Genomic DNA, 24,805 nt, shown 5'->3' on the forward strand with positions numbered 1-24,805 from the left:
TTACATAGCTTGATGTTTAAACAAAACTTCCCAGTCCATTCATGCTCTGCATTTGCTTGGTTGACACTGGTCTAGACCCAGGCTGAACCAGTTTATTCTCACAAACACTGTGTGCATACAGTATTTGTGAGTTGTTCAGCTGCAGACTGGATAATCTAAATTATTGAAAGTTTTGGCTGGTGTTGGAAAGATAAGCCTCCTTCGAAAAACTCCCCCACGCCAGGTACAGACAGCAATAACAACAACCAGGCGATCTGATCAAAGTCGGGGAATAATCCATGACTTGGTGTGACAGTAAAACAAGATTTTAAAACTGCATTGTCATAACATCTTAGTAAGGATTCATGTAATAACTGCACGTAACACATGTTAGGGCAATCTCTTTGTGTTTCTGGAAGTCTGGAAGAAGAATACTTAGCCGAAATCTCAGTTTTTTCCAAACTGACCAAATATCATTAGTGCTCTTAAATTTCCTATCTCAGTCATGGTCTACTCCTTGTTTTTTGAAGTACTGTGCAAAAGTCTTGTGCCATCTCTCATTTCCTCTCACTTCCAAGAACCCAGATGTTCGTGTAGAAGAAAAAAAGAACTTTTGACATTGGTTGTTTTATCAGTCATTTTCAGTCCAGTCCTGCTGCATAGCTACTTTTCAAAGAACGATTTGTAATTTTGTTATGCCACTTCACACTGACCTAAGCGTAAAAATGGCGCCTAACCCAAACGATGGGTCTGGACATGAGAGACAACTTGGCAAAGACCAATTTTAAATGGTATCTTTAGGCACTTTGTTGCTAGCAGCCTGTCACAAAAATACATCATTTGTTGACATTTCTTTAGTTCAGTCTATGAAAAATACCAATGATAACAGTTTGACAGGTCTAAAATTGTATTTTTGCACCAAGGAGGTGATTCCCAAAGAGCTATTAGCTGACAACTTGAAATATTTGAGTAAACTGGGCAAGTGGAAGACAAAAAAGAAGGGGTAAGACTGAGGAAAAGAGCTTTCTACGGCAGATGGATGGTGTTGAAAAAGAATCTAGCAAAAGCCCTCCACAGGACCTGAGAGATGCATCTAGCCCTTCAGCTTAACCATCTATTGTTCACTGAAATCTCATCATAAATGGTCTCAGTGGAAGGGTGGCTGTCAAGAAGCCATTCTTAAGGAAGAGAAATGTGGAGGAAAGGCTGAGGTATGCCAAATTACACAAGAACTGAACTGAAAATCAGTGGCAGCAGAACTTATAGAACGATGAATACAAATTTGAACTTTTGTGCTTCAAATTGTCATCGGTATGTATGAAAGAAGACAGGAGAGAGGTACAACAGTGAGTGTCTGCAGCCATCTGTAAAACACTGTGGAGGCTCTGTCGTGGTTTGAGGCTGCGTTTCGGTCACTGTTTTTAGCTGATGGAATTATGAATGCAGAAAAGTGCTGTCAGATTTTGACAGAACAAAAAAGCCAACATCCAAAGAAGAGCTTTGAATGTCGTTCAAGAAGCCTGGAGGACTATTCCTGAAACTGCAAGAAAGCTTCCCTAAGAGTGTTAAGGGTGTGTAGAAGAATAAGGTGGTGTTGACTTTCTAGCTCATTATATTTGTACTAGAGATGGCACGATACCACTCTTTTATGTCCGATACCGATATCATAAATTTGGATATCTGCCGATACCGATATGAATCTGATATAGTGTGTTTTTTAATCAATAAAACTGTTTTTTTTTAAATATCTTGCTGCATTTTGTATAAGTTCATACTCAAGTTTTAAAAAACAAGAGACTGAAGCTATTCTGTTATACCTGTATGCAAAAAATACACTGCACCCAAAATATTTCATAGTTCAGCAATACTGATCAATCTAATAAACGTAAACCTACTCCATCCTCCCTATTCTGGTATTTTACCGGAGTAAGCAACCTAACTAATAGGGTTGCAAACTCCCAGCAAAAAAAGAAAAAAAAAAGAAAAAGGGAACCACCCACCCTCCACCTCATGATGTTTAATCGACGTAATCAACTTTAATTTGATGCAGTGTGAAAGAAAATGCAGAGAAATCAATTATTTTTCTACAATATTTAAATAGATTCAACATCTTTCTTCAACAGAACTGCAGACTGCACAGATGGTACCTTCCCAAAGGAAAAAGTACTATAGCTTACTAGGGTATATTAGACGTAATAGTTACTATATACAGTAATGGACTTCTATACATTTTACATCAGATTAAAACTTTGGGTGTCAGATAATTATTTATTAAAAGCTCGACATTTTAAATGATAATAAGAAAGAAAAGTATGTCTTAGGGCATGAACAGGGAAAAGGGGGCACAATCGGCCCCCCTGGCTAAACTTTGCTAAATCCGCCCCTGCACAGTTACCAGCCGTCAGCTACGTAGAAAAGGATCCTGGTGTAGAAAGTAATATTAAATAAATTCTAACAACAGCTTATCAAGGTTAAACGTGCTGCTGTTGTTCAGCCGCTGGTTTCCTCTTTCTGGCGCAAAGTGGGCGATAGACAAGCAAGAGAGAAAAGCCGATCAGCTGATCATTGATCATTGAAGTAGCAACAGGAGAAGGAGGGAGAGAGAGGCAGTCGCTCCATATATCGGTGATTAAGCTTAACGCTGGAATGCTTTACAAACATTCAGAGATGAACTTACACACTTGCTTTACTTCTCTCTGGGATAACTTTCTCGGAGATGAAATGCCGGATTGGTAGCAAGGCTCCAAATGCTCAACCAGACCGCTGACAGGTCTTGCGCGCCACAGCCGCTCTATACCTGATGCATACTGCTCCGACGTGCTACGGTTATGAGCTGAGTTATGCCATGTCGCAAGTTTTGTGAGGTGCTTTTTTTGATATTTAATGGATCGGATTACATTTTTTATTTCTCTCCGATATCCGATCCAGTAATTTAGGTCAGTATCGGTCCATCTCTAATTTTTACATTCTCTATTTTTCCCTTACATACTATATTTCCATTAATATTTGCACCTATTTCCCATTATCCTAGCAAAACGTAAAGGAATTACTGATGGCTCAAGACTTTCATCATCATGTATTTTTTTTTCTAGCTGTTCACCCGAATGACCACAATTCCCTTGAAATCTGAGCTTCTGTCAGGCCTCATAAGTTTGGACTGATATTCCATATTCTTTCACTTTATTATGTTTTTTTTTTATTCCTCTGTTTTTAAGTGATGATATTATTCATGTGTTATGTACAGGGTCCCACCCAGTGGCACGTCCAAATCATCATGGAGAAGCTGCTGAGGACCGTTAACAGGACAATCATTTCTATGGGTCGCGATTCACCTCATATCGTAAGTATAATTCTCTGCTTGGATACCAGGCAGTATATCACGCTAAGCACGCAACTCTCGGTGTTTGATTTTTGTGGTTGTTTTTTTTTATACACATACATACACACAATTTTAGAGGCACATGTACCGCAACCAGATTGACTCCCACAGTCACGCAGCAACCACAGTTCCAATCCAAAAGTATCATTAAAGGTAAAGCCTACCTTGGCAGATTGCTTTCACACTCCCTCAGTCTAAGAGAGGCTTTGATCTGCTCATATCTTTCTCCAGCCGGTTGTTTTCGCGCCGGCGTGTCTGTGTGTGTTTTCCTTTTGCTTTGCTTGTGTGTCTTATCCTCACTTATTACTACACTTCTGGTGCTCTGTGCTGTAATCTAATCACTGTATCACCCCACCGTTGCCTTTAGCATTCATCTTCCCATCACTCTCTCGGCCAGAGCTTGGTAGCAATTAATGCACTTATCAGTCATCCTGTAAATATGTAGTCTGTCTGATGTGTGCGAATAAGGCTTCACCCATTTTCTTCAGTCCCAAACGCCAATTAGTACAACTGTATTTTTAGTCAGAAATGTGAACTTCTGTCTTGCTTGACTTGTTCTTTTTCTTCCTTTTGAATAATGTCTTTATTAGAGCTGCGTGTAGATGTGTTGTATCGTCTTTGAAAATTAGACTTTTTTTCATGATCGACATTCGTATTCTTACAGCTCTGTAAAATACAGCTTAGTGATGAGACATTTTCTTATGAGCCTATAGACATTTAGTAATGACAAATATTCACACCGCTTCCATCGGGGAGCACCAGGATTCACCATCACTTGTTTAAATGGAAGCTTTTATTACCAGTAACTGAGCCACGCCGGCAGAGAATGATTCCATAAAGCCCGGAGTCGCCACTGAGTGATCATCTAGTGTGTTTGTGTATGTGTGTGTTATATCATAGTGCTGTAATATGTCCACAGCCCCGACGCTTCATCTCCTGTGTTGGGTCTTTCTTTCTGGGTTGCAGCGAGGGATTTTTGCAGCAGAAATTCACTAACTGCTTCTTTTGTCTCTCTCTCTCTTCTAAAACTATTCCGGCTATGCACCAGCTAATCCCATAGATGGGAAGCCCTCCGTTGTGTAACAGATTGCTAAGCATGCATCACACTAAATAATGTCAAGCTAATGAAGCTGCGAGTTGAGCTAAGGCCGTCCCACTGGCCATTTTCTCCCAACCAGCTGCCTGGAGGGCGTCTAGGGCTCCCACTTACTCTCCCACTGTAGTTCTCTAGTCGATTCATTGTTATACCAGCTATTCAAATAGTGCGCTGTCCTGCCTAGCTCATAGTCAAACAGTTTTAAAAGTTAAATCTGAAGATGGATTTGATCTCTGTGGATGTTTTGTTAGAGCCTGGGTAAACTGAACAGCTCACCATCTCCTCACACCATTTCCTGTTTGTTGTTTTTCCACTGTAGTGGCAAGTTTCTAAAAGGCTGTCAGTATGAAGGCATATGCAGGCCTCCTTTTCACAGTATTACACTAAGTGCATCTATTTTGGTGTCCACCTGTCGGGTAGTTGAAACGGGTTTCTTGTTTCCAACAGCGAGTGCTGGCATGTGCTGTGGAAGACCGACCTCCTTTCTAGTTAATCAAACTACTCTACCCACGACCTGTTTTGGCCCGTGTTGAAACGATCTACTCTGTATACATATGCTGCCACTGGCCTCTATTTTACTTTGCTCCTCGAACACAGCTCGGGTTTATTGTCCCTACCGACCCCGACCTTTTGTCAGCGGCTGCCTTTATAGCTAGCTAGCATCTGCACTTGACTGCCTTGACATTTTAAGCATCTGAATATGATTTTGCATCAATGTGCAGAGTGTCCTTTTACTCAGTGGGATTTAGAGGTTACATGAAAGCCTAAGGCTCTTTTACTCAAACACATTATACATTATATAGTACTTGGGACAGAAATTGCATTTGAACTAAGTCCCCAAATGATTATTTAATGATGAATAAGGTGGGCGTGAATTTTTAAAAGCTATGAGACCCAGTTAGTGCTGCTAGCAGTGTTGTTGCTTTCTAATCAGAGGGCTGTTGTTGCTGCCTCTGGGTACAGATGCCTACTCTGCAGGCAGCTTGCACGCTGCTGCTCACACAACACCGCATCCAACCACCGACCTTGTTCTTCTGAGTGGCAGCCTCTTACATTTAGATTTATGCATTAACGTTCTACTCTGTCTCCCGCCCGTCTCTCGTTCTCTTCCCTTTCTGCTCTCTCCTGGCAGCGGTGGACACAGAATGTTGATGAGAAAGCACGCAGTGACGACTTTGGGGGCGTTGGTTTTGTTGCGTGTTGTCACTGCAGTGCTACGCCTGTTAGCAACTTGGACACAGCATCATAGCATCATCTCGCAGGCTGTATCTTTGCATTCATGTCCACCCTCACACAGGTTGAAAGAAATCCTTGAATTGAATACATTTAGATTATGGCTGTAGCAGAAACATTTAGCCGCTTTCCGTGGAAAGCACCAGGTTCTCTCTTTATGCTCTTATTTCTTCTAGTTTAAGTTCCTGGATAGACGAGAATAGGAAGCCTTGCAGATAGACAGAAATAGGAAGCTGCAAATGTATTTAAAAAAAGAAAAGAAATCTATATTTTCCATGCAGCAAAACCACAGAATACAACTTTGCTGTATAAATGTGTTACGTTAGATTTTACTAGTTTTTGCATAATTTTGTTATGGTTTAGGAAATACCTAAATATGCTTGCTGACAGAATTGATTAAAAGACTTGAGTACATATTTGACAGCTAGGTTTCCCATGATGTTGTCAAGAAAAAAAAAAAACCCCACTGCTGAACTTTTTTGTGGACTCAAGTTCTCAAGACTACTCAAAACATGTTGTAGTGATACTTCGCTGCAGTGCTCCACAGTTATCCTCATGATTTTCCTGCAGTGTGCAGAGGGAACGAACTGGAAAGCTGCAGGGGAAGGACTCTATGTTATTGATTGACAGTATGGGGCTGACCAGCTATAGGTGCTAGAGCTTTTTTCCTTTGCTGCGTGCACTCACTGACTTGATAGTGTAAATTGCGACACGGTCATTCCAGGTATGCGTGTCTAGTTCAGAATCTGGTATTGCACATTCGCTTTATCTCTGTGTTTGGATATTTTTCTGTTCAAATATTTTTCTTAGCACCTCCTTGCATCTACCGCTCTGTCTCCTCTCCTCTCTCTTTTTTCTGCTGGCCAGACTACTGCAGAGCTCTTACAGAAAAGAAGCATAGTGAGATATGGCACTGCATCATAATGCCTCAAACATGCACTTATCACTCGCTACACCTCGCGTCTCCTCACCTGTTTTGAAGCTTCGACTGCGCATCCCTTTGGGTTTATTGAGCCTGCAACAAACCATGTTGTGATGTGTTGTGATTGTCAGGACTGTATAAACCGCTGGGACTTCTTTGCTGTTTGTCACCTTAAGACCACAGAAGACTTTTAAGTAAGAATGCAAAATGTTAAACTGCAGTAGGTGTCGTGTTTGCGCTCTCAGTTCTTGGGCATACGCAGTCACTCATCAAGCCCGGTGGAGTCGGCCAGGCTGTGGCTAGCGCTGACCTTCAGCAGCGTTACTTCATGCATCAGTGTGAGGGTGACTGTGCATCTGTGGGGGTTTTGCTCAGAGCTTTGTTGCTGGTTTACCTCATGTTTGCACTTCAAGACTTGTTTGTACTAACATGAGGCAGGTGCAGGTGCAGATGCATGAGCACACGGACATGCCCGAAAACAAAATCTGTATTAGAGTGAGGATGGTAAGGGCAAAGACTGGTTCCCAAGCAGGTTGGCTGTGCACAAAACACTGCTGCTTACCCTTCTGCTGTATTCTCCTCTCGCCTCAGCCCACCATAGTACATTAAAGAGATGTATGATTTCAGCCTTATCTTGTACCAAGTGTTCTGGTCAGATACTGATGTTAAATTTGACAGTTGAGATACCGATCTGTTTTTGTTATTCTTTATTCGTCCAAGAATAAAACTAAGTAAATTTACATGATATATTAAAAAAGGGTAGCTGCACTGTTTTAAAGAGTTTGAAATCTTAATCAGGGTTTCTTTAGCAAACTTAAAGTTGATCCAACACAATAGATAAGACACCAACCCTCACTTGTAGATTTGCCCGCATATTAAAGTCGGTCAACAAGGCCAATACTGTTACTTTATCAACACTGGTCAGTACTGGTCAGTCCACTGTTGATATCAGTGCGTTAGCGAAGAATTTTCCACAGCAGTGCAGTCAGAAATTGGTTTTCACAGGGATTGTTCATCTAAATTACAAAACACATTTCCCCACTAAACCCTGGTACTAGCAACCAATGTGCTAATACCTAGCTAATACTAGGTATTAGCTATGCAGATTGGTTGCTTAGGATATGAGTGCTGCTTTATTCAAAATTTGAGTTGTTCAAAAGTACTGCATCTTTCTAGATGCTGTGATCTAATTTCACAGTGCAGACCCATCAAGCCTGGGCAAACCTATTCCAAAGCATCTGCTAAAAGTTAGGGAAACTAATCCTTTACTTATAATGTGACTGAAGAAGGTAGGAAAAAAAGTATCATTGTGCTTATAGCTCCACAAATTAAACTCGGTCCAGATCAGATTTCGAGAGCTTTGTCGATGTCTTTTTTTTTAATTTCTTTTTTTTCATATTTTGCATATTAAATATCTTTATTTTTGTCTTTTTAAAAAAACTGTATAAAAGACACAGTATTGCACATAATAAATCAATTGCACTTCTTTAAGATACAGATAAACATCTAGTTCTCTCTTGATGCTACAGTATAACTACTGAAAGAAACCAACCTAGCATATACAAGAGTGAAGTTGTGAAATATATGTAACTAACAAAATGCAGCATGTTGGAGCTTGTGAAGGTCAAGCCAGTGATAGCTAGTAGTTTGCTGGATATTGTTGTTGTACATTTTTTATGTCCTTGAAACCACTTTGGCATATTTCCTGTCTTCTAGGGCAGTGGTTGTGTCTTTTAGAGTGATCAGCTATTATGTTTTTGTTTTTTCTCTTTAGATATTGGCTGTTATCCCACACTTGAAATGTTTTTAGCACTATTTGATATTGTGTAATATATATTTACATACAGTGATGTGAGTAAGTAAGAACATCCCATGGAAACTGATTACTTGTTTAAATATCTGGACCAGCACACACTAGATCCTCTTTGAATTGAAATGGCTCCTACAGATAAAGGTAGTATACTTAAAGAACATGATAACCAAAAACATACAATAAAATATAAAGTAATATGTTGTTATCTGTTTAAACACAAGTACATCCTCAGCCTTAAGAAACTAGAGTTGCCATCGGCCGGACAGGCCGAGTCTGGTCAGTATATCCTGGGCAACCGTTGCTCACTAGGAAAAAGTGTCTATTCTGAAGGTTGCTGGCAGCTGCTAGTGTGAAATTGGTCACGGTGCATGGAGATATGCAGTGCTGCACCAAAACCCTCTTTGTGATTGGTCACTTTCAGGTTGCCGCGGTCGCTTACTGTGCATGGAAGACGCCGACTTGGCTGTAAAGACTTGAAAAACGTCTTGCCAAGCAGTAATAAAACTGTGAAAAGTGTGGCACAAACTGGAAAGAGGCCATTTGATTTCAAAGTAAAAGTTGTGCCTTTTGAAATGTTTTGGTTGTTGGTTCAGGAAATAGACTTTACCAAGTGTCGGGCAGCAACTTCCAGCGAGCAGTCATCAGCAAGTCAAAGAATACACACTGTTCCCTAGCGATTGGAGGGGGGGTTGCGGACTGGTTTCTAGGCCTAGTCAGCAAGGCAGTAATCATCTAAAAGTCTTTGAATTACTGAAATTTTTGCCAAATCGTCAATGAACAATATTTGATGTTTGAACTTGTTCTGCCTGTTTCACATTCTTCAGTAAGATTAAAGACCATTTCCATACACTTTATGTATACTTTTTCAGGTCCACTTCTAGTTCAGCTTCAACTTTCATTCATGTATCTTCAAATACTCCTTTAAAATTCTTTGATAAAATAAAGAATTCACACTTGAGAAAATGTGAGCTGCCCAGTCCCAGCAAGCAAAGTGTCCTCGAAGCATAACGACCCGCATTCACATATTGTAAAAGGCTTTTCTCTTCAAAAATGTTCTCTCTACTGTTGTGGCCAAACAGCTCTCTTGACATATCTCTCATGCATGTCATGATTGTAGACATGAGCACTTCAACGCTGCAAGAGTTAAAATTTAGTGGTTCTCATAGACTGCTCAGAGATTGTTGCTTTGTGGCACCTTAATCAACATACCCTCACAAAGCCTGTGTAGGGTCTAATCACTGACAACAAACCCGGAAGCCCAAATTGTTTTGGTGTGTTAATAGAAAGTAAATTCGACCGATTTGCACTTGGGTGTGTGCATGTATGTTTCTGTTTCTTTTTTAAAAATTTCAGATTAGCACCTTTGTTAATGAGCACTATTTCAAAGAGGATAAAATGTTTGTCCGTCCATATCCGTCCAAAAACGAATCATTCTTATCGGATGTTCTCACTTTTTCACATGAAGGTGTAGTAAATGTTTTGGCTGTACGTAATTGTTGAACCCGCTGTGGAGTTACTGCACATGGTTTTTACTTTACAGTCGAATAGATGCAAAGCAATGAGCAGGAACTAATTATAACAATAATAAAGGGAAAGGGGGGGGGGGGGATTTTGTCAATCTCATTAAAAATTGTTTTAAAAGCTAGAAAATATCCTGCAAAGTTCAAAGGTTGTAAAAAGCATGCAAGGCTATAAGCCTGCCACCCTGCACTGTAGAAGCCCTGGTTGTGATCAGAAGTGGCACATTCAGTTTCTCTGGCTTGGTTTCAGTAGCTATTGGGCGACCGTGGCTCAGGGGGTTGGGAATCGCATCTGTAACCGGAAGGTCGCCGGTTCGATCCCTGGGCTCTCTGTCCTGGTCGTTGTGTCCCTGGGCAAGACACTTTACCCTACTTGCCTACTGGTGTTGGCCAGAGGGGCCGATGGCGCGATATGGCAGCCTCGCTTCTGTCAGTCTGCCCCAGGGCAGCTGTGGCTACAACTGTAGCTGCCTCCACCAGTGTATGAATGTGAGAGTGAATGAATAGTGGTATTGTAAAGCGCTTTGGGTGCCTTGAAAAGCGCTATATAAATCCAATCCATTATTATTATTATTATTATTATTATTATAGTAGCTGATACAGGATACTGCAGCAATACAATCAAAGCTATCCTCTGATACCCTTCGCGTGTGCTGAAAACCAACTGTTTATTATAGTTGGTTTCGTAACAGTTTTCTCTGTGTGTCTATGCTTTTATACCAATGAATGGGTTTTTGTCTTTTCTTGGTGTTTAATGACCATATGCATACGTGAGGTTAGTACAAACTTTGCGATGCATGGAAACGAGTTGAGAATTGTAAAATGATCGACTTCCTTTTGCACTGTAGTGTTTGAACTGCACAGCTCCCGTCACTGCAGCTCAAATAAATACATTTTGCTAAATCTTAAAGTGAATGTATATAGATATATTTATATAGAAAAAAGTACATGGATGTTTAACTTTGCAAATATTAAGAAAATAAGTGTTCTTTCTTCTTTTGTTTTGTTTTGTTTTTTTCTTCAAAGTCAGTGGATTCAAGGAGACATTTTAGCGATGGATAAAAAGTTGACTGTAGAACTCCAATAAACATCTCTGATATTTTGTCCTTTAGGTCTCTTCTTTATATAGATATGAAAGTCTTCACTCTGCATGGTTAGTAGACAATCTACATATGTGAGTTATTACTCAAAATAGGTCTTTTTAATTATTCTGGAGAAAATGTATCCTGAACAGTTCTAATTGTGCTTTGCAGTACAGTGATATGCTGTTTATGGAGGCCTCAGAGCATTATGGTTGATCTGCCAACCTCTCCTGGAGGCTGGGAAGAAAGTCCCAACTGATGAATGGAAATGTGAAGGGCACAGAACCATTACAGAACAGAACCCCGTTGACGTCAGCTAGAAGAAGAAAAAATATATATGCAAATAGACATCGGGAAATCAAATTCATCTTCTCACCTTGCCGATCTCCAAATATGTTTCCTTGGTGTAATTTCACACCCTGTTTGAAGAAATTAGTTCAAAATAACTCAGAATCCATTTTTGGTAAGCATGACATTTTGAATTTTCCGTGGGATCCACACTCGTGTCTCATTAAACATCCTGTCATCTCAGAAAAGGGTTCGGTATCCAGTCAAGGTCTCCATTAATACCAGGTCTACATCCAAATAGATATAAAAGAAGTTGATGAATAAACCAAACAAAAGCGGATGATCGGATGGACACTTAAATCCTGTGCACGGTGGTGGAGGGGAACATGGTTTTTTGTTGTCACAGGAACCAAAGTTTCCACCGAGCGTGTTTCTTGGAGTCAGCTTTGGACTTGCGTTTTGGGGTGGAGGTGAAGGCCTCCTGAGGGTAAGGCAGGGGGGGAAAGTGGGTGTCCTCTGTTGGGAAAAGCCTCTTCATCAGTGGTTGTAGCTTGTCCTCCTGTTGTTTGAAATCCAGTTCAACACTGCAGCGAACAAAGACAGAAAGGTGTTAGCTTAAATGACTGCCAGTTGCTGGCTTGCTATTAACAACATTGTCTCCAGGGCATTTAATTCCAATTTAAACAGTCATTTACGTTGGGACGGACTGAAGTAGTGTAACTAAGATGAATCAAAATGGGACAATTATTTTTTTGAGATTTCATCAACAAAGCATCCTGTGGGCTGAAGTGGATGGAGACCAGCTGAATACTTATTAGCACGCAGTTATAAACCATGGCATAGGTAACATGTACATGTGGGAAGGCACCATAAAAGCTTGAAGGTTTGCAGCCCCACACATTCATATGTGTGAGTAGCTCAGCTACTCGGCTACTCAGTACATTACGGAGTTCTTCTATTAAGACAAACTATTATGAATGTATTAAATACAGTCCAGACATGTCCCTCATTGAGGACATTGCATGCATTAAGATGCAAAGACTATGAAAAGGGAGGCCTTGAAGTGCTGAGCAGCTGTAAGTGGATCAAGAAAGAATGGGGGGGGAAAATTAAAACGACATCAAATGCTTATAGAGTTTTAAAAAGAAGAGGTGATGAATTATCCAGCTTTTTTTAAATGTGTCAAAGTAAAAGTGAGCATGTGTTTCTCAATATTAAAATAATCAGAAGAAATGATAAATAAATGGTCTGACAGACTTTGAAAGCTTTGTCTTCTATTATAATTTAAATTTGAATCAAAATTGCAACAGTTTTGGATACAGATTTGTAGAAAGCTCCTTTTTGTGCCCATTTACGCCCGTTGCTTGATTCTTTTACTGTAGCCCAAATCTTCATTTTCTAGGACACAATTGCCAAATTAATCATAATGAATGAATTGCAGGGAAAGAATGATAAGTGTGGCAGTTTTATCATATTATCGTTGAAATGAATACCATGTAAATGGGATTTTATTACCCAAGTCGTATAGTTCATTTCTTATAATTCATTAATATTAGAGTGCTGGCTTTTATTTAATGCCTTTTATTGTTTATATTCTTCTTTTATCATCTTTGAAACCAGGGTTGAGGTTTGCCCTTAGTGCTTCTTTTAATCTTGACATTTTTTGGCTGTCGCATTCCCCCGACAACCATATTAAGCATCAAAGTTATGGCCTGTACTCACTTGACCCCTGCGCAGGCATCTGTCACAGCACTGCTCAGCCTGGTAAAGCGACCTACATTTCCTGGTTGCTTCATCTTTATTTCCCAGTAAAACCTCCAAATTTAGACATTTCTTGATTGCATCTGGCTGCTCATTTTGGCCCACTGCTTTTTCTTTTTCTGTCTTTCTTTTGTTATTTGCCTTCTCATTGTGAATCATAGAGCGACAGGGAAGTCCATTAGTGTTTTTCCCACTCTCAGTTCAGTCTCTGGTGTTGATGTTGAACTGAAGATCATTTGTTTAGCTGGACCTCAGATGAGAGCCTTCGTATTGATGTGAGGATGTCACTTTGTTTTATGTCGCTTCAATCCATGCTCAGTATTACAATACCAGAAAAAAATAGTGCTTATAACGAATGCGTTAATTTTTTGTTTTTTTTCTTGTCCTTGTTGGTTCACTCTGTATTTACTCAGGATTCAAGGGTATTTATCTGGACCAAGCGTCATTGTAATCCCATACTTGCAAACTGACTGCTAGGTGCTGCAAAGTGAAACTCAGATTACTTCCTCAGCTGTGCTTTAATCTGCTAAAGCCTTCGTCAGCCACTACATAAGTCAGGCTGGTGGCAAATCTGATAGACAGACTTGCATAATAGCAGCAGGCTGCCTGCTCAGATTTAAGTACAATGCATCTGTTGGGATTTAAGACTTGAAGCGATACATAGTTAGATCATTATTAGTATTCAAGGGGAATTGCAATTGCACATTATTGGCCGTATAGACTCTGAAAGTGCAGTCAAATAGTAATAAGTTCTTAAATCAAGTCTCTGTAGTAAAGTGACATTTGTGGGGAGTTTTTTTATGAGGAGACATTCATGTGGAAATTTCTGACACATTTGAAAAAACAGTTAATCACCATTTAAACAATACATATATATCTATAGGCAATATATTTTAGCAAAAAAAGAGAAAAGAAAAAGCCTCTGTTATACAAAATTTAACATTTAACAATATTGAACATTTAAGCAAAACCTACTTTTAAAAAATGTAGTCATTTTGGGCCAATATGTGTTTGACATGATCTGAAAAAAGCTTTTGAGCAGAAAAACAGACAAGAACCTTTATGTGATCTGTGATTCCTGGTAGTACAAATGTTGTGGTTATGAAAAGGAAATGAAGGTTAGTGGAATGGAGAAGTCAAAAAACAGCTAAAATTTCATGAACGTGTTATGGAGAGATTTGAAACAGATAAGAAAATTCTTGCACATTTTGCAAATAAAGGAATTTGGAATGCAAGGATGGGAGATCTTTCAGCAGACTGATGTTTGACACTGGTGGACCGTAGTGCAGAATGCATTTAACTTCTGTCTGGTGTACTGTTTTCCAGACCTGCATCACATCTATTCAGTTCAATTTCAATTTTATTTGTATTGCACCAAACCACAACAACAGTCCCCTCAAGGCACTTTATATTGATATGCATTTTTTGAATGAAATATAAGAAAAAATCTTTCCTTAGCGTGCTCCTCAAGTTCACCAACTTTATCTGTCAACACAGTTTCACAGTTTCAATGAGGAATTTACTTGTCCACACAAAAGAGTCAAACATTTCCTTTGCATGTCATTACTTTCTCCAATAATTGCAAATATGAGCAACTCAAGTGAAGCAGACACTCAGAATTATATAATTCTTTGACTTTAGGCTTTTATATAAAAGGGAAAGCGCAGCCACTTTGATCAATAAATCACTGGCTGCTAATTACACTGGTAAAAATCTATATCCGTGTTTCTGTGTGAAATTAGTGGAAGTTTGTGTGCACAAATGATTACATGTGGAAACAGCTCCGTGTTGCAAGCAAATGCACTGGGGATACGTTTAAAGAAGGAGCGCATATATTTAAAATCATTTAAACTGTCTTATGAACAAATTTACTCAAAAGGTCAGATCAATCCATGTTCGCAACCTTTGGATTTATTCAGATTTGTGCATAAACAGCTAAAAGGCGAGCTGAATCATATGCAGTTCTTTGTTTTGCTCTGAGCCTTTATTAAAAAACACAAAACAAAAAGAAAGAAAAAAACGTGCAGGACCTGAACTAAATGTTTAGACCAGGACATAAAAAGACTGTTTCTTGTTTGGCTCACAATTACTTTTCGATGCTCAGATTTTATCCCTGAGGGATTTTATTCATCTCTGTAAAATCTCCAAAAAGATTTTGTGCTTTGAACACATAGAAAAAGTACAACAGCACGTGCCTTGATATTATTTAAGCAAGATTACACCTGCACACATTGTTTGAACTTTTCCATGTCTGTCATACAGTTGGCCCAGAGCTTCAAAGTTGGCAGGTACCATTTAAAGAGTCCTCCTTCGAGGCCTCTTGGGCCTCAAATGGCTAGACCAGAGTAGATTTTAAAGTTTGCCAAGAATATTTCCTATATATGAATTTTAAGTGGTCATAACAGTTGTTTTATATTCATTCTGAAAAATTTGATTTTTATCCATTCATAAAAATAGTTCCCAAATGTAGTTCACTTTGTCAAACTCTGACATGCATATAAAACAAGATGCATAGGCCACTAAATTAACAGGCTCTTGCAGCTCAGATAGAAGTGGCATAGATGTAATAAACGTGGGGGTGACACCGATGAAGCAAAATGTTGAGCATTTCCCTGCATGCTTTGCACGTCTTTAAAAACCTTTAGTTATTGCTGCGATAAAGGCACAGCAAAACAGATCTCCTTGGAGTTTTAAGGGAAGGGGGTGCTCTAGCTCAATGCTGTGTCATTTTCTGTGGATAAGTTTCTCCTTCTACACATACACATAATCATGCACATACACACATATACAGCAGCAGTGATAGGATTTTCCTTGCTCTTCAGCGTAAGCCTCTAATACTGCTGAGGCGGTTGTTGCTTCACATCCATGGCTACAGGTGATAGTCCTACATGGACATGTAGCCATTTAACCTGATTAAAATGCCGATTATTATGCTGTATTGTTGGTACAATAATAAGAGTTAATTAATGCTCTTTATGGACACTGTACATTACATGTTGCACAGATCAAGATACTTATGTGCAGCAATCTTTGCTTTGTACAGCTGTTTCCATCTGGTTAAAGGTTGTGCTTCTAAATTCTAAACTTTAACACATGTAAATTGTTAAAATAATCAATCAAGTAATCCATGAAAGCCAAATGCTCAGGTTTCAGATTTTTCTCTATTCTGGCTCTCTATGATGTCGTAGAACGGGGACGACCAGGTTGGGCAAGGTCATTTCAGCCCCACCACTCTGGCTGTAACCTGCCCCCTCTGAAAAACTATTCTTGTAGACCCCAAGAATAAAGAATCAAGTTGGAAATGACCATAATAAGTCAACCTTAAATTCCAGTTTCAGTCACATATTAAATAATCTAAATGCAGACTATATCTAAAACGGCGGTCCCCAACCTTTTTTGCGCCACAGAACAGTTTAATGTCAGGCGGTATTTTCACGGACTGGCCTTTAAGGTGTCGCAGATAAATACAACAAAATAAACGGATACGACCAAGACAAAAACTGTGGTGTTTTGTAAATAAAATAGTAAACGTGAATTCACTGTGTAATTGTGTAACTTTATTAGCAGCGTCCTCCTGAAATGCGCCAACAACATTGTGAGTAACATCCTCCTCTCTGCCAATTAATGCTCTCTGTCGCTATGGTAACATGTAAATATTTAAAATTCATAACACACTGGAAAAGACCAAGGGAAACCGAGTAAATGATAAAAACCCTGAAAACCATAAATTTCACACACAAACCTCAACTCTCGTGGCCCGGTACCAGACGACTAACGGACCAGTACCTGTCTGTGGCCCGGGTGTTGGGGACCGCTGATTTAAAAAGTCTTTATAGTAGGGTTGGGTGATTCCATCCTCTCGTCCCCCTGTGGCATCGCTATTGGATGGCAGAGGAGGTTAAAGCACACCCATTGTGGTGGCTCTATTCATCTTCCATAATAACAATATGTGGCCACAAGGCAAAAAACCTCCAAATGAGCTAAAGTGGAACATCTACATTGGGAGTTTTTTCATCCAGTAAGAAGAAACGTTTATAAGTTGACTTAAAACACTGATTGATTTAGCTTTATCGTAATTAGTTAACCTAATGGACAGGTATCAGTTGAACAGCTAAAAGAGTATTAACAGACTTTAATACTGAGACGAGACAGGAAGTTTAGGAGACGAATACGTGTCTCTGCACTTTACAGTCTCAACGGTCACATTTGCACACATTTAAAAATCAAACCAGCAGTCACAGATATCCTGCTGTTGTCTCTCTTTTGATGATGACGATAGATCAGTGTAACCTCTCCACACAGACGCACATTAACTTCAAAGCTTGTAGAAGTCCGTGCGTGAATTGTGGATGCGTAGCCACGCACGCCCAAGTAAGTCTGGGTTGCAAGTTCCTGTTATATGTGGAAGTGCAACCAGAAACTATAATGAGGAAGATTCAGTTTATTATACACCTCATAATAATTATATCAGTTTATTGCGTCAGTGGAGAAAAAGCACAAAAATCGCCCTGATCTACGAGCCGTCGTCAGTAGTTTTGACCATCACCATCCATAGACACAACACTACTTTATAAGTCTGTAGTCTTCTGATTTGACTGTGAACCTCATTGGAAGCTGAAACTAAATGAATGATCTTTGTTAGAAAACACCCCCAACCACCCTGGACACTACCCAGTCGAACTTAAATGCTGTGAACGTGATTTTTATTTTTTTTTTTAAAAAGAGGAGCGTTTGCACTGACGTATAAAGTCACATGATGCAGTACCAGTTGACAATATCAGCATAGAAACTGACAATGCTGTACTCAACATAGCTTATGAAGTGTTTTCATTCCTTTTCAAGCCTGATATTTTTTAAATATTTCGTTTTTAAAGTTGAGTAATACACGTAGTAAATGTAATGTAATCAGACTAATCCCCACAAACAGCATACATATTTGAACAATCAAAAGTTTCTGGTTAGTCATCCTTGTAGCTGTGTGTTGTTACTTAGCCTTTGTGTGAAACTGAATCTGCGCAGCTCTCAGGAGCCAGGCGAATCATACAAAGTAGATGTAAAGTGCCCCGTGGCTTGGGAACAGCATAGCAAGGAAAATTAAATGTCACTGAAAAGAGAAAAAAAAATCAGCATAACTTCATTTGGAAAAAAAAGAGAGAAAAAAAGATAATCATCTCATCTTTGAAATCTACTCAAAAGGCCTTGTAATGAAAGATTTATTAGTCTCTACCCAGCCCAGTTATCAGCATTGCCTTATAAAAGTGTCACGGGCCCCCATGCGTCACTCCGCATTTGGACTTTTTGCTGAAAGCAAAAAGTGAGACGTTGTTGGCATTTACTGTCCCCTATCTGCCACTCCCTGGAGGGGGTTGTTGGATCAGAACAAATTGAAGAAAGCACTTCGGACCTTGTCAGTCTTTAACCTCTGTCCCTCACTTGTTCCTCCTCTATCTTTGTCTTCCTCTCTTACTCCCATTCCTTCCTCTCTACAGTGTGTGTATGTATGTGTATATATATATATACACACACACACCATTTAGAAAAAGAATTTTGTCCAATTCCACGTACAATACATAATCTCTCATTTTAACTTATTCGTTGTTATACAAACCTCTCACCTGCCCTTTATCCGTCTGGGTCTTTATCTCTCGTTGTCTCTTTCATCCCCTCGCTCTTACACATTCTCACTCTGCCTTTCTTTTTGTTCCCCTTATCTTTTCTGGGTGTGAATGTGCTCTTCTTGACTGTCCTCACTGTCCCTCCACACTATCTGTCATACCGAGGATCACTCTTGTAGCTATGGTAACCGGCTTACCACCATGTTGGAAAACATCATTATGCTTGCAGAAAGAGATATCTTCCCCCAGCACTGCTGTGCGGTAGGACAGCCTCGCTGCTCAGTAATTTCCATATGTTCTAATGTAATCAGCTCTTCAGCCTTTAGCGACGCTTAATTGATTTTCATAGCCTCGCACAATAGATTGGATATTTGTCCTCCTTTTAAAAGCCCATTCCTTTGTTGATTTTTTTTTTTTTTGCTATCTTATTGCACTGCACAGTGTTATTCAAAGAATGTTTTACCATCAGATAGTCAGTTTAATGATCACTTGTAATGCTCTGCTTCAGAATTAATCGCAGGACTCGGAAGCTAATGAGAAAATGTAACTGTTGGGGAATATTTGTAGTCTGTTGTTAACAATGTAACTCAGTGATGGGGACCTCCCAAATCGACTTCCTTAATCACAACCACTTAAATCTATCTCTGTTTTTGATCAGCACATTAACCCATATAAAAGCAATGTGAGGAAAATGAGATTACAGGGTTTTTGCGTCGAGAAGCATCAGCGGAATGCATTTCGAATCCCGACTTTTCCGCACCATCCTGTCCATTGGTGTCTTTTTATCCAGCTTCTTTCTGTGTTTGTCTCTCATGTAGGGCTGCCACGATTAGTCGACTAGTCAGGATTACGTCGACTATCAAAATTGTCTACGACTAATTTAATAGTCGACGCGTCGTTTGAAGCTTTGTAAGATCCCAAAAGATGCAGGAATAAGTAGTAGGATTTAAGAGTGTAATAACGGACTGAAACAGAAGATGGCAGCACCTCATGTACAAGGATGCCAGCTGCTGTTAAACCCCGAAGAAGAAGAAACTGTGTCCCAGAATTCATAGCGCAGCACAGCTCAGTTTCCAACAATGGCGGCAGCTAGTTAGTTTTAATGTTACTCTTATTATTCTTTCTCGGTCACAAAATAAACGTTTAACATATTTTCAGGCGAGAATGTAGCTGTGTAAACCTCAAATATCTGCTCAGTTTATCAAGACACCACATATTTTCAAAAGCGCTCCGACGTTTTCGGAGACGTCTGTTACCCACTAGCTCGATAGCTAGCCGGGGGCAAGGCTCACTAGAGCCCGTGAGAACACCGGACACCCGGCAAATCTTTTTCAACCCACCGCCGTCTTTTGCTACTCAGGTTAAACATGACATATAAGTCACTTGGATAACTTTAAAATGTTATTGTTTGGCTTTTTTCGGTATTTTATTTGTTCCTGAGTAAATCGATTTGGCTGAGATTAAAATTATAGTTTTTACACAGATGCTCGAGAATATACTCCGGTGTCCCGTTATATTTTAGATAGCAAGGAGCAGACGGCTGAGTTTATTAAACTCCACCGAAACAATCTGCAAATTTCATTCAAATTTAATAAACTATCATCTTGTCTTCATTTTTTGTTAGCACATACCATAAACACTTAAAGCTGTAAGCTAATGATAGTTATATAAGAGCAGATGCATGCTGGTGCAATAAGCTGTACGTTTTACGTCCAATGGATGCACGATCTGATTAGTCGACGATCAAAATAATCGTTTTGGGCAGCCCTACTCTCATGCTTAGTCTCTAACTCCCCCCACCAAACTCCTCTCTCCTAACCCTTCTCAGTAACAGATGTTACGTCACTGTAATAGGCAAGACAGAATATTGTTTTTTTCTGCCTTTTTCCTCATTCTGTTTCAATGTCATGCACATTGTATTAAGCTTTGAATCCCCAAGTTCATTTGAAAACACACTGTTAGCTGTGTGGAGGAGAAAAAGTGAGATTGAGAAAGTTACTGAGGGAGGATGAAAGAGAGACCGACCGAGTTCAAGATGGTTAAAAACGAGGAAAGTGGGACCAGACAAGGACAAGAGACTATAGCAGCTTTTGTATTCTGTTTGAAGTCCATGCCCATAGACTGCAGCATCATATTGATCTGGTGCTGTTGTTATGCTAAGGTTGGGTTGGATGATGCCAGATACTCTTGGACGAATTGATTACGTTGAAGAGTGCATGGCTTCTTACTTGGTGTTAAAATGATTTATGTATCCATATTTCCAACTCTAGCCTCGAGACCAGGTATATCACATTAACATTTAGGAGTTTACTCCAGCATACTCACGAGAAATCCTGATATCATAGACAACTATTCTTCCCTTATACACAGTGTTCCTTCACGGCTCTGCCTCCTATCCTGTGTTCCTCCACCTCCAGAGAGGTTGTTTTCATGGAGATCTAAGTAATTAGATTGCCATTTAATCCCCCCGCCTGTGTGAATACAACTGCTATATTTGATTCTGTGTCTAATCAACACAATTTACCATGCCAAGCGAGTCTCTTAAAGAAGAACTCGGGTCAATTTAACAGATTTTAAACATCACATTTAAAAAAATTTTGCCCTTCATCAAGCTAAAACCCTGCCAGACCCAGACAGGGTTTGTTAAAAATGAGCCTCCTGGGTTTTTTTTATTTTTATTGACAGCTATTTTTCCAATATACAGTCTGTGTTTTTCTGCACTTCCTCCGCAGGTGAAGAATTTCAGTCAATTGTGGCAGATCTAGGAAGCCGAATGTGGATATTTGACGTTAAAGACAGTTGTCAGTCTTTCTGCAAGATCAACACCTGCAAAATCAGAGGGAAAATCTGACCTTACTTTGTGTCAACTTTATAGAACAATCAGTTTTTCTTTGGGCTTTTTTAGTATTGAAAATCTCCATACGCGTTCTATTTTGAACAACTCACTCGTATGTATAATTGGCTCATATTCAAATGGCTACACTTAATCATAGCTTTTATTGCAACCTGCATTTGCATATTTAATATCTTCAGTGGGAATTGAGGTCACATTGATATACACACCAGGAGCTACGTTTACAGAAGCCTAAAATTTGAATTATAGTCGGTTTAAAAGTGCAAACAGAATAAAAATACCCAATCTGAACACTGCAATCAAATTAAACAAATGTCATTTCAATTTTTTTTTTTAAAAGAAATTTTTCACTTTTGCACCTGTCAGCACATCACTGATTAAATATTGGCCACATCTAAACACCAGAGCATTAGAAATCACATTGATGTGATGACTTTAGTAAAAAAAACAAACTAAAAAAAACAAAAGTGTGCAAGCATCATAGGAAAGGTAATTTCTTCTAAGAGCCTTACAGGGAAATTGCTTTTATTTGTTAAAATTAAGCATTTTGCTACACAGTTTGTTGCTTGCAGATTGAGAGCAAAGGTTAGCAAACATCTTTGTGGTCTTGTCTTAGGAATGGAGAGTGGAGAAAGAGCCTGTGTTAGAGGGAACAGGGGTGCCTATTCTCCATGGGCAAAGCTCTGCATTGACACTGTACATATTAACTATATATAAGAGCGAAATCTCATCTCAGGAGTCAGTTCTATTTCATTCATTTTTTAAACCATTGCCTATTAATTAGTTCTGTCTTGTGTCCTTCAAATTCTTTGCCATCAGTCAGCTCAAATCACCCCGTCGTTCTGTCATTGAATTGTTGTTAAAGCACCATTCTTGTTGTCAACCCTGCGGCTATGCAGAGGACCTGCTGGGATCCTAAAATATTTTACGTTGCAATGCACCCTTCCTCATCTCACACATCAGAGGGAACAGAGTTATGCCCTGCTCCTTGATTTTCAGGAGCCGATTGAAGTATGGCCAGAGGCTTATCAGTTATTGAGAGCAGTAGATAGAAAATGATTATAAATGGCTTCTCAGAGGAGAAAAGTAGACTGAGTAGAACAGCAGTGACCACTGAAAACACTTTTATTGATTGCCTCTCACCCACCTACTTTTTTAAATCTCCTTTCTTTTCCATCTCTTCCCCATCTCGCTCGTTTTGACCGTTGTCAGCTTACTTCTTGTAATCACTGAAAAACAGAAACAGCTAAGCTGCATATGCAATTTATCCTTGTGTCTTGCCATTCTAACTGTGAGTAAAGAGCCTTCATGGGGGTCATACTGACTGTGTAAGAACATGGTACAAGCTTGACTTAATTGTCATGCCCTACAAGGACTCACGTAGACTTAATAAATGAAATTTAGCAGCAATCTCAGTTTGGTAGGGCACTGCATCTTTGCAATTTATTTCAAAGTTGGGCTTTAATTAATTATTGCAATAACTTTTAGCTGGCTTGTTGTGAGTTTGTGTATAGGGATTCATGATTCTTAGAGGCTATATCTGAGAACCATCGCTGAATTTAGCGTTTTTGTATGAGAATTAGATATTCTGAAGCCTCCAACAGAGCAACTAAACATTGTTTAACATACAAGCATAGTGCCTCCAAATTAAGTTATGCCACGTGTGTCTTCAAAAGAAGATACTTTCTCGCCTGGTTGACTTTGCACACGTATATTAGTTTTCAAATAAATTGAACTTTACATTTAAGTCATTCAGATTTTTAGTTGGCTTGGAAACAGCGCACTGTGATGATATTTCATGATGTGTGGACGGTAATTAATTTCACCTTTTGCAACCCTGTGCTCACACGCTCCATTGTATTTATCCCCTCTACTCAGTGAATGAAGCAGTGTGAAGGGACAGTATGAGAATCAGAAGAAGACATATAGCTTAATGGACAGCGTCGCGTGTAAATGTCACATGTCCCCATGCGCTCATTAGCAGCATTCACATTAGTAATAGCCCTTCCCCTCCTCTCTGTGGTGTCTCTTTTCCACCTGTTCACTTTCCCTCAAGGAGAAAGAGCAGGGCGCATTTGGATCATCGTGTCTTTGAAGAGGAATGGCTACTAACCTGTAAATAATGCATGCGCTGTTCCGGCATGTGTCACAGTTGGCCGTGTCCTGTCCGGTTCGATAGGAGAGTCTGCGGGGAAGATAAGAGTCGTGAATGAGTAATTACAGGACTTGTTAGGCTGCTCCCTCACACCTTCCTTTCTCATCTTATTTGTCATCCCTCGTTAGCGAGAGCGAAGTAAATGAGGGTGATGATGAGGAGTCACACTGCCCTCCTGACCGTGCCCGTGCCTGGTAGCCAGGGCACGGTGTCAGCCATTACTTGTGGTTGACTGATTAGTAGTCAGATAAAGCTAAAGGGTACACAGGGTGAGTTTTTGACCTGCGTTTAAAGAGGATTTTCATTATAGACTTGTTTCAGGATTGTTGAAATACCTTCCAATTATATTGGAGTTTTTCATGAAGTAATAACAAAAGTACTGTTGGGCTGTAACACTATATTAGTGTAATTATCATTTAATCGGCTGATTATTTTATGTACACTGTGATAGAAACACATATTTAAACTGTTGATTAGAAGTGTAAACTCATAATATATCAAACAGCGTTTATAACCCAAATGGTTCTTGGCTAATAAATTAAGTAATCTTTAGTCAGTTTTTACCAAAATGAATAAAGGTTTTTAACACAAAAATGTTTTTTTTTAACTTGGTCTTTATTACTTTTTATTGCTGAATTGATGAGCTCCTCCTACGTTGTACGCTAACCCTTTTTACTCACGCGAAAGAAATCCCTTCATTGATTAATCCTTTCTGTGGAGCATATTTTTTGTAAAGCAAACAATCTGAGTTATAATCTGAAAGTAACAGAATCATTTAGGTCCTCTAAGGAGATGAAATTGTACAATTTTGGTTGAGAATGCGACCCATTGACGTTTTATAGTTTGCCTCAATTTTATAGGCTAAAAACTAAAGTACTGTATTATATGATATGCTTTATATTGTTATCAGATGTTTTAACAACATAAAACAGGAAATGCTGATTGTGCTGATTAAAGATTATTTTCTAAAGGTTAACTGATGGGCCTGAGTTAAGAGCTTCAGTAAGCTTAAAGGATTTCTCTGGCATCTGTAAATGTGAGTAGAGTATTGATTTCAATGGTGTTCTTGTAATTCATGACATAATAGAATGGATGCAACTTTGGATTT

At 39.3% G+C, this 24,805-nt stretch overlaps 2 protein-coding genes across 5 annotated transcripts in view; one reads left to right on the plus strand and one right to left on the minus strand.

Moving 5' to 3' along the window:
- Nucleotides 1–24,805, plus strand: part of dock1 (dedicator of cytokinesis 1) — a 208,748-nt gene that overhangs the window by 89,554 nt on the left and 94,389 nt on the right. For both annotated transcript variants that reach the window (XM_004561173.3, XM_004561174.3), the window contains exon 27: nt 3,224–3,319. In XM_004561173.3, the coding sequence (XP_004561230.1) occupies nt 3,224–3,319 (96 nt within the window). The remainder of the gene's footprint in view (nt 1–3,223; nt 3,320–24,805) is intronic.
- insyn2a (inhibitory synaptic factor 2A) overlaps nt 7,300–24,805 on the minus strand; it is a 36,258-nt gene continuing 18,752 nt past the window's right edge. The window contains exons 3-4 of one of the 3 annotated variants that reach the window (XM_004561172.4): nt 23,656–23,727; nt 7,300–11,896 (exon numbers count right to left, since the gene is read on the minus strand). In XM_004561172.4, coding sequence (XP_004561229.1) covers nt 11,713–11,896; nt 23,656–23,727 — 256 coding nt within the window. In that variant the 3' untranslated portion in view covers nt 7,300–11,712. Of the gene's footprint in view, nt 11,897–17,932; nt 18,178–22,693; nt 22,772–23,655; nt 23,728–24,805 lie in introns of those variants that run through there. The other 2 variants (XM_012921840.4, XM_076887590.1) reach the window with 2 other exon arrangements.

The sequence above is a fragment of the Maylandia zebra genome, linkage group LG8 (genome assembly GCF_041146795.1).
Source record: "Maylandia zebra isolate NMK-2024a linkage group LG8, Mzebra_GT3a, whole genome shotgun sequence".
NCBI lineage: Eukaryota > Metazoa > Chordata > Actinopteri > Cichliformes > Cichlidae > Maylandia > Maylandia zebra.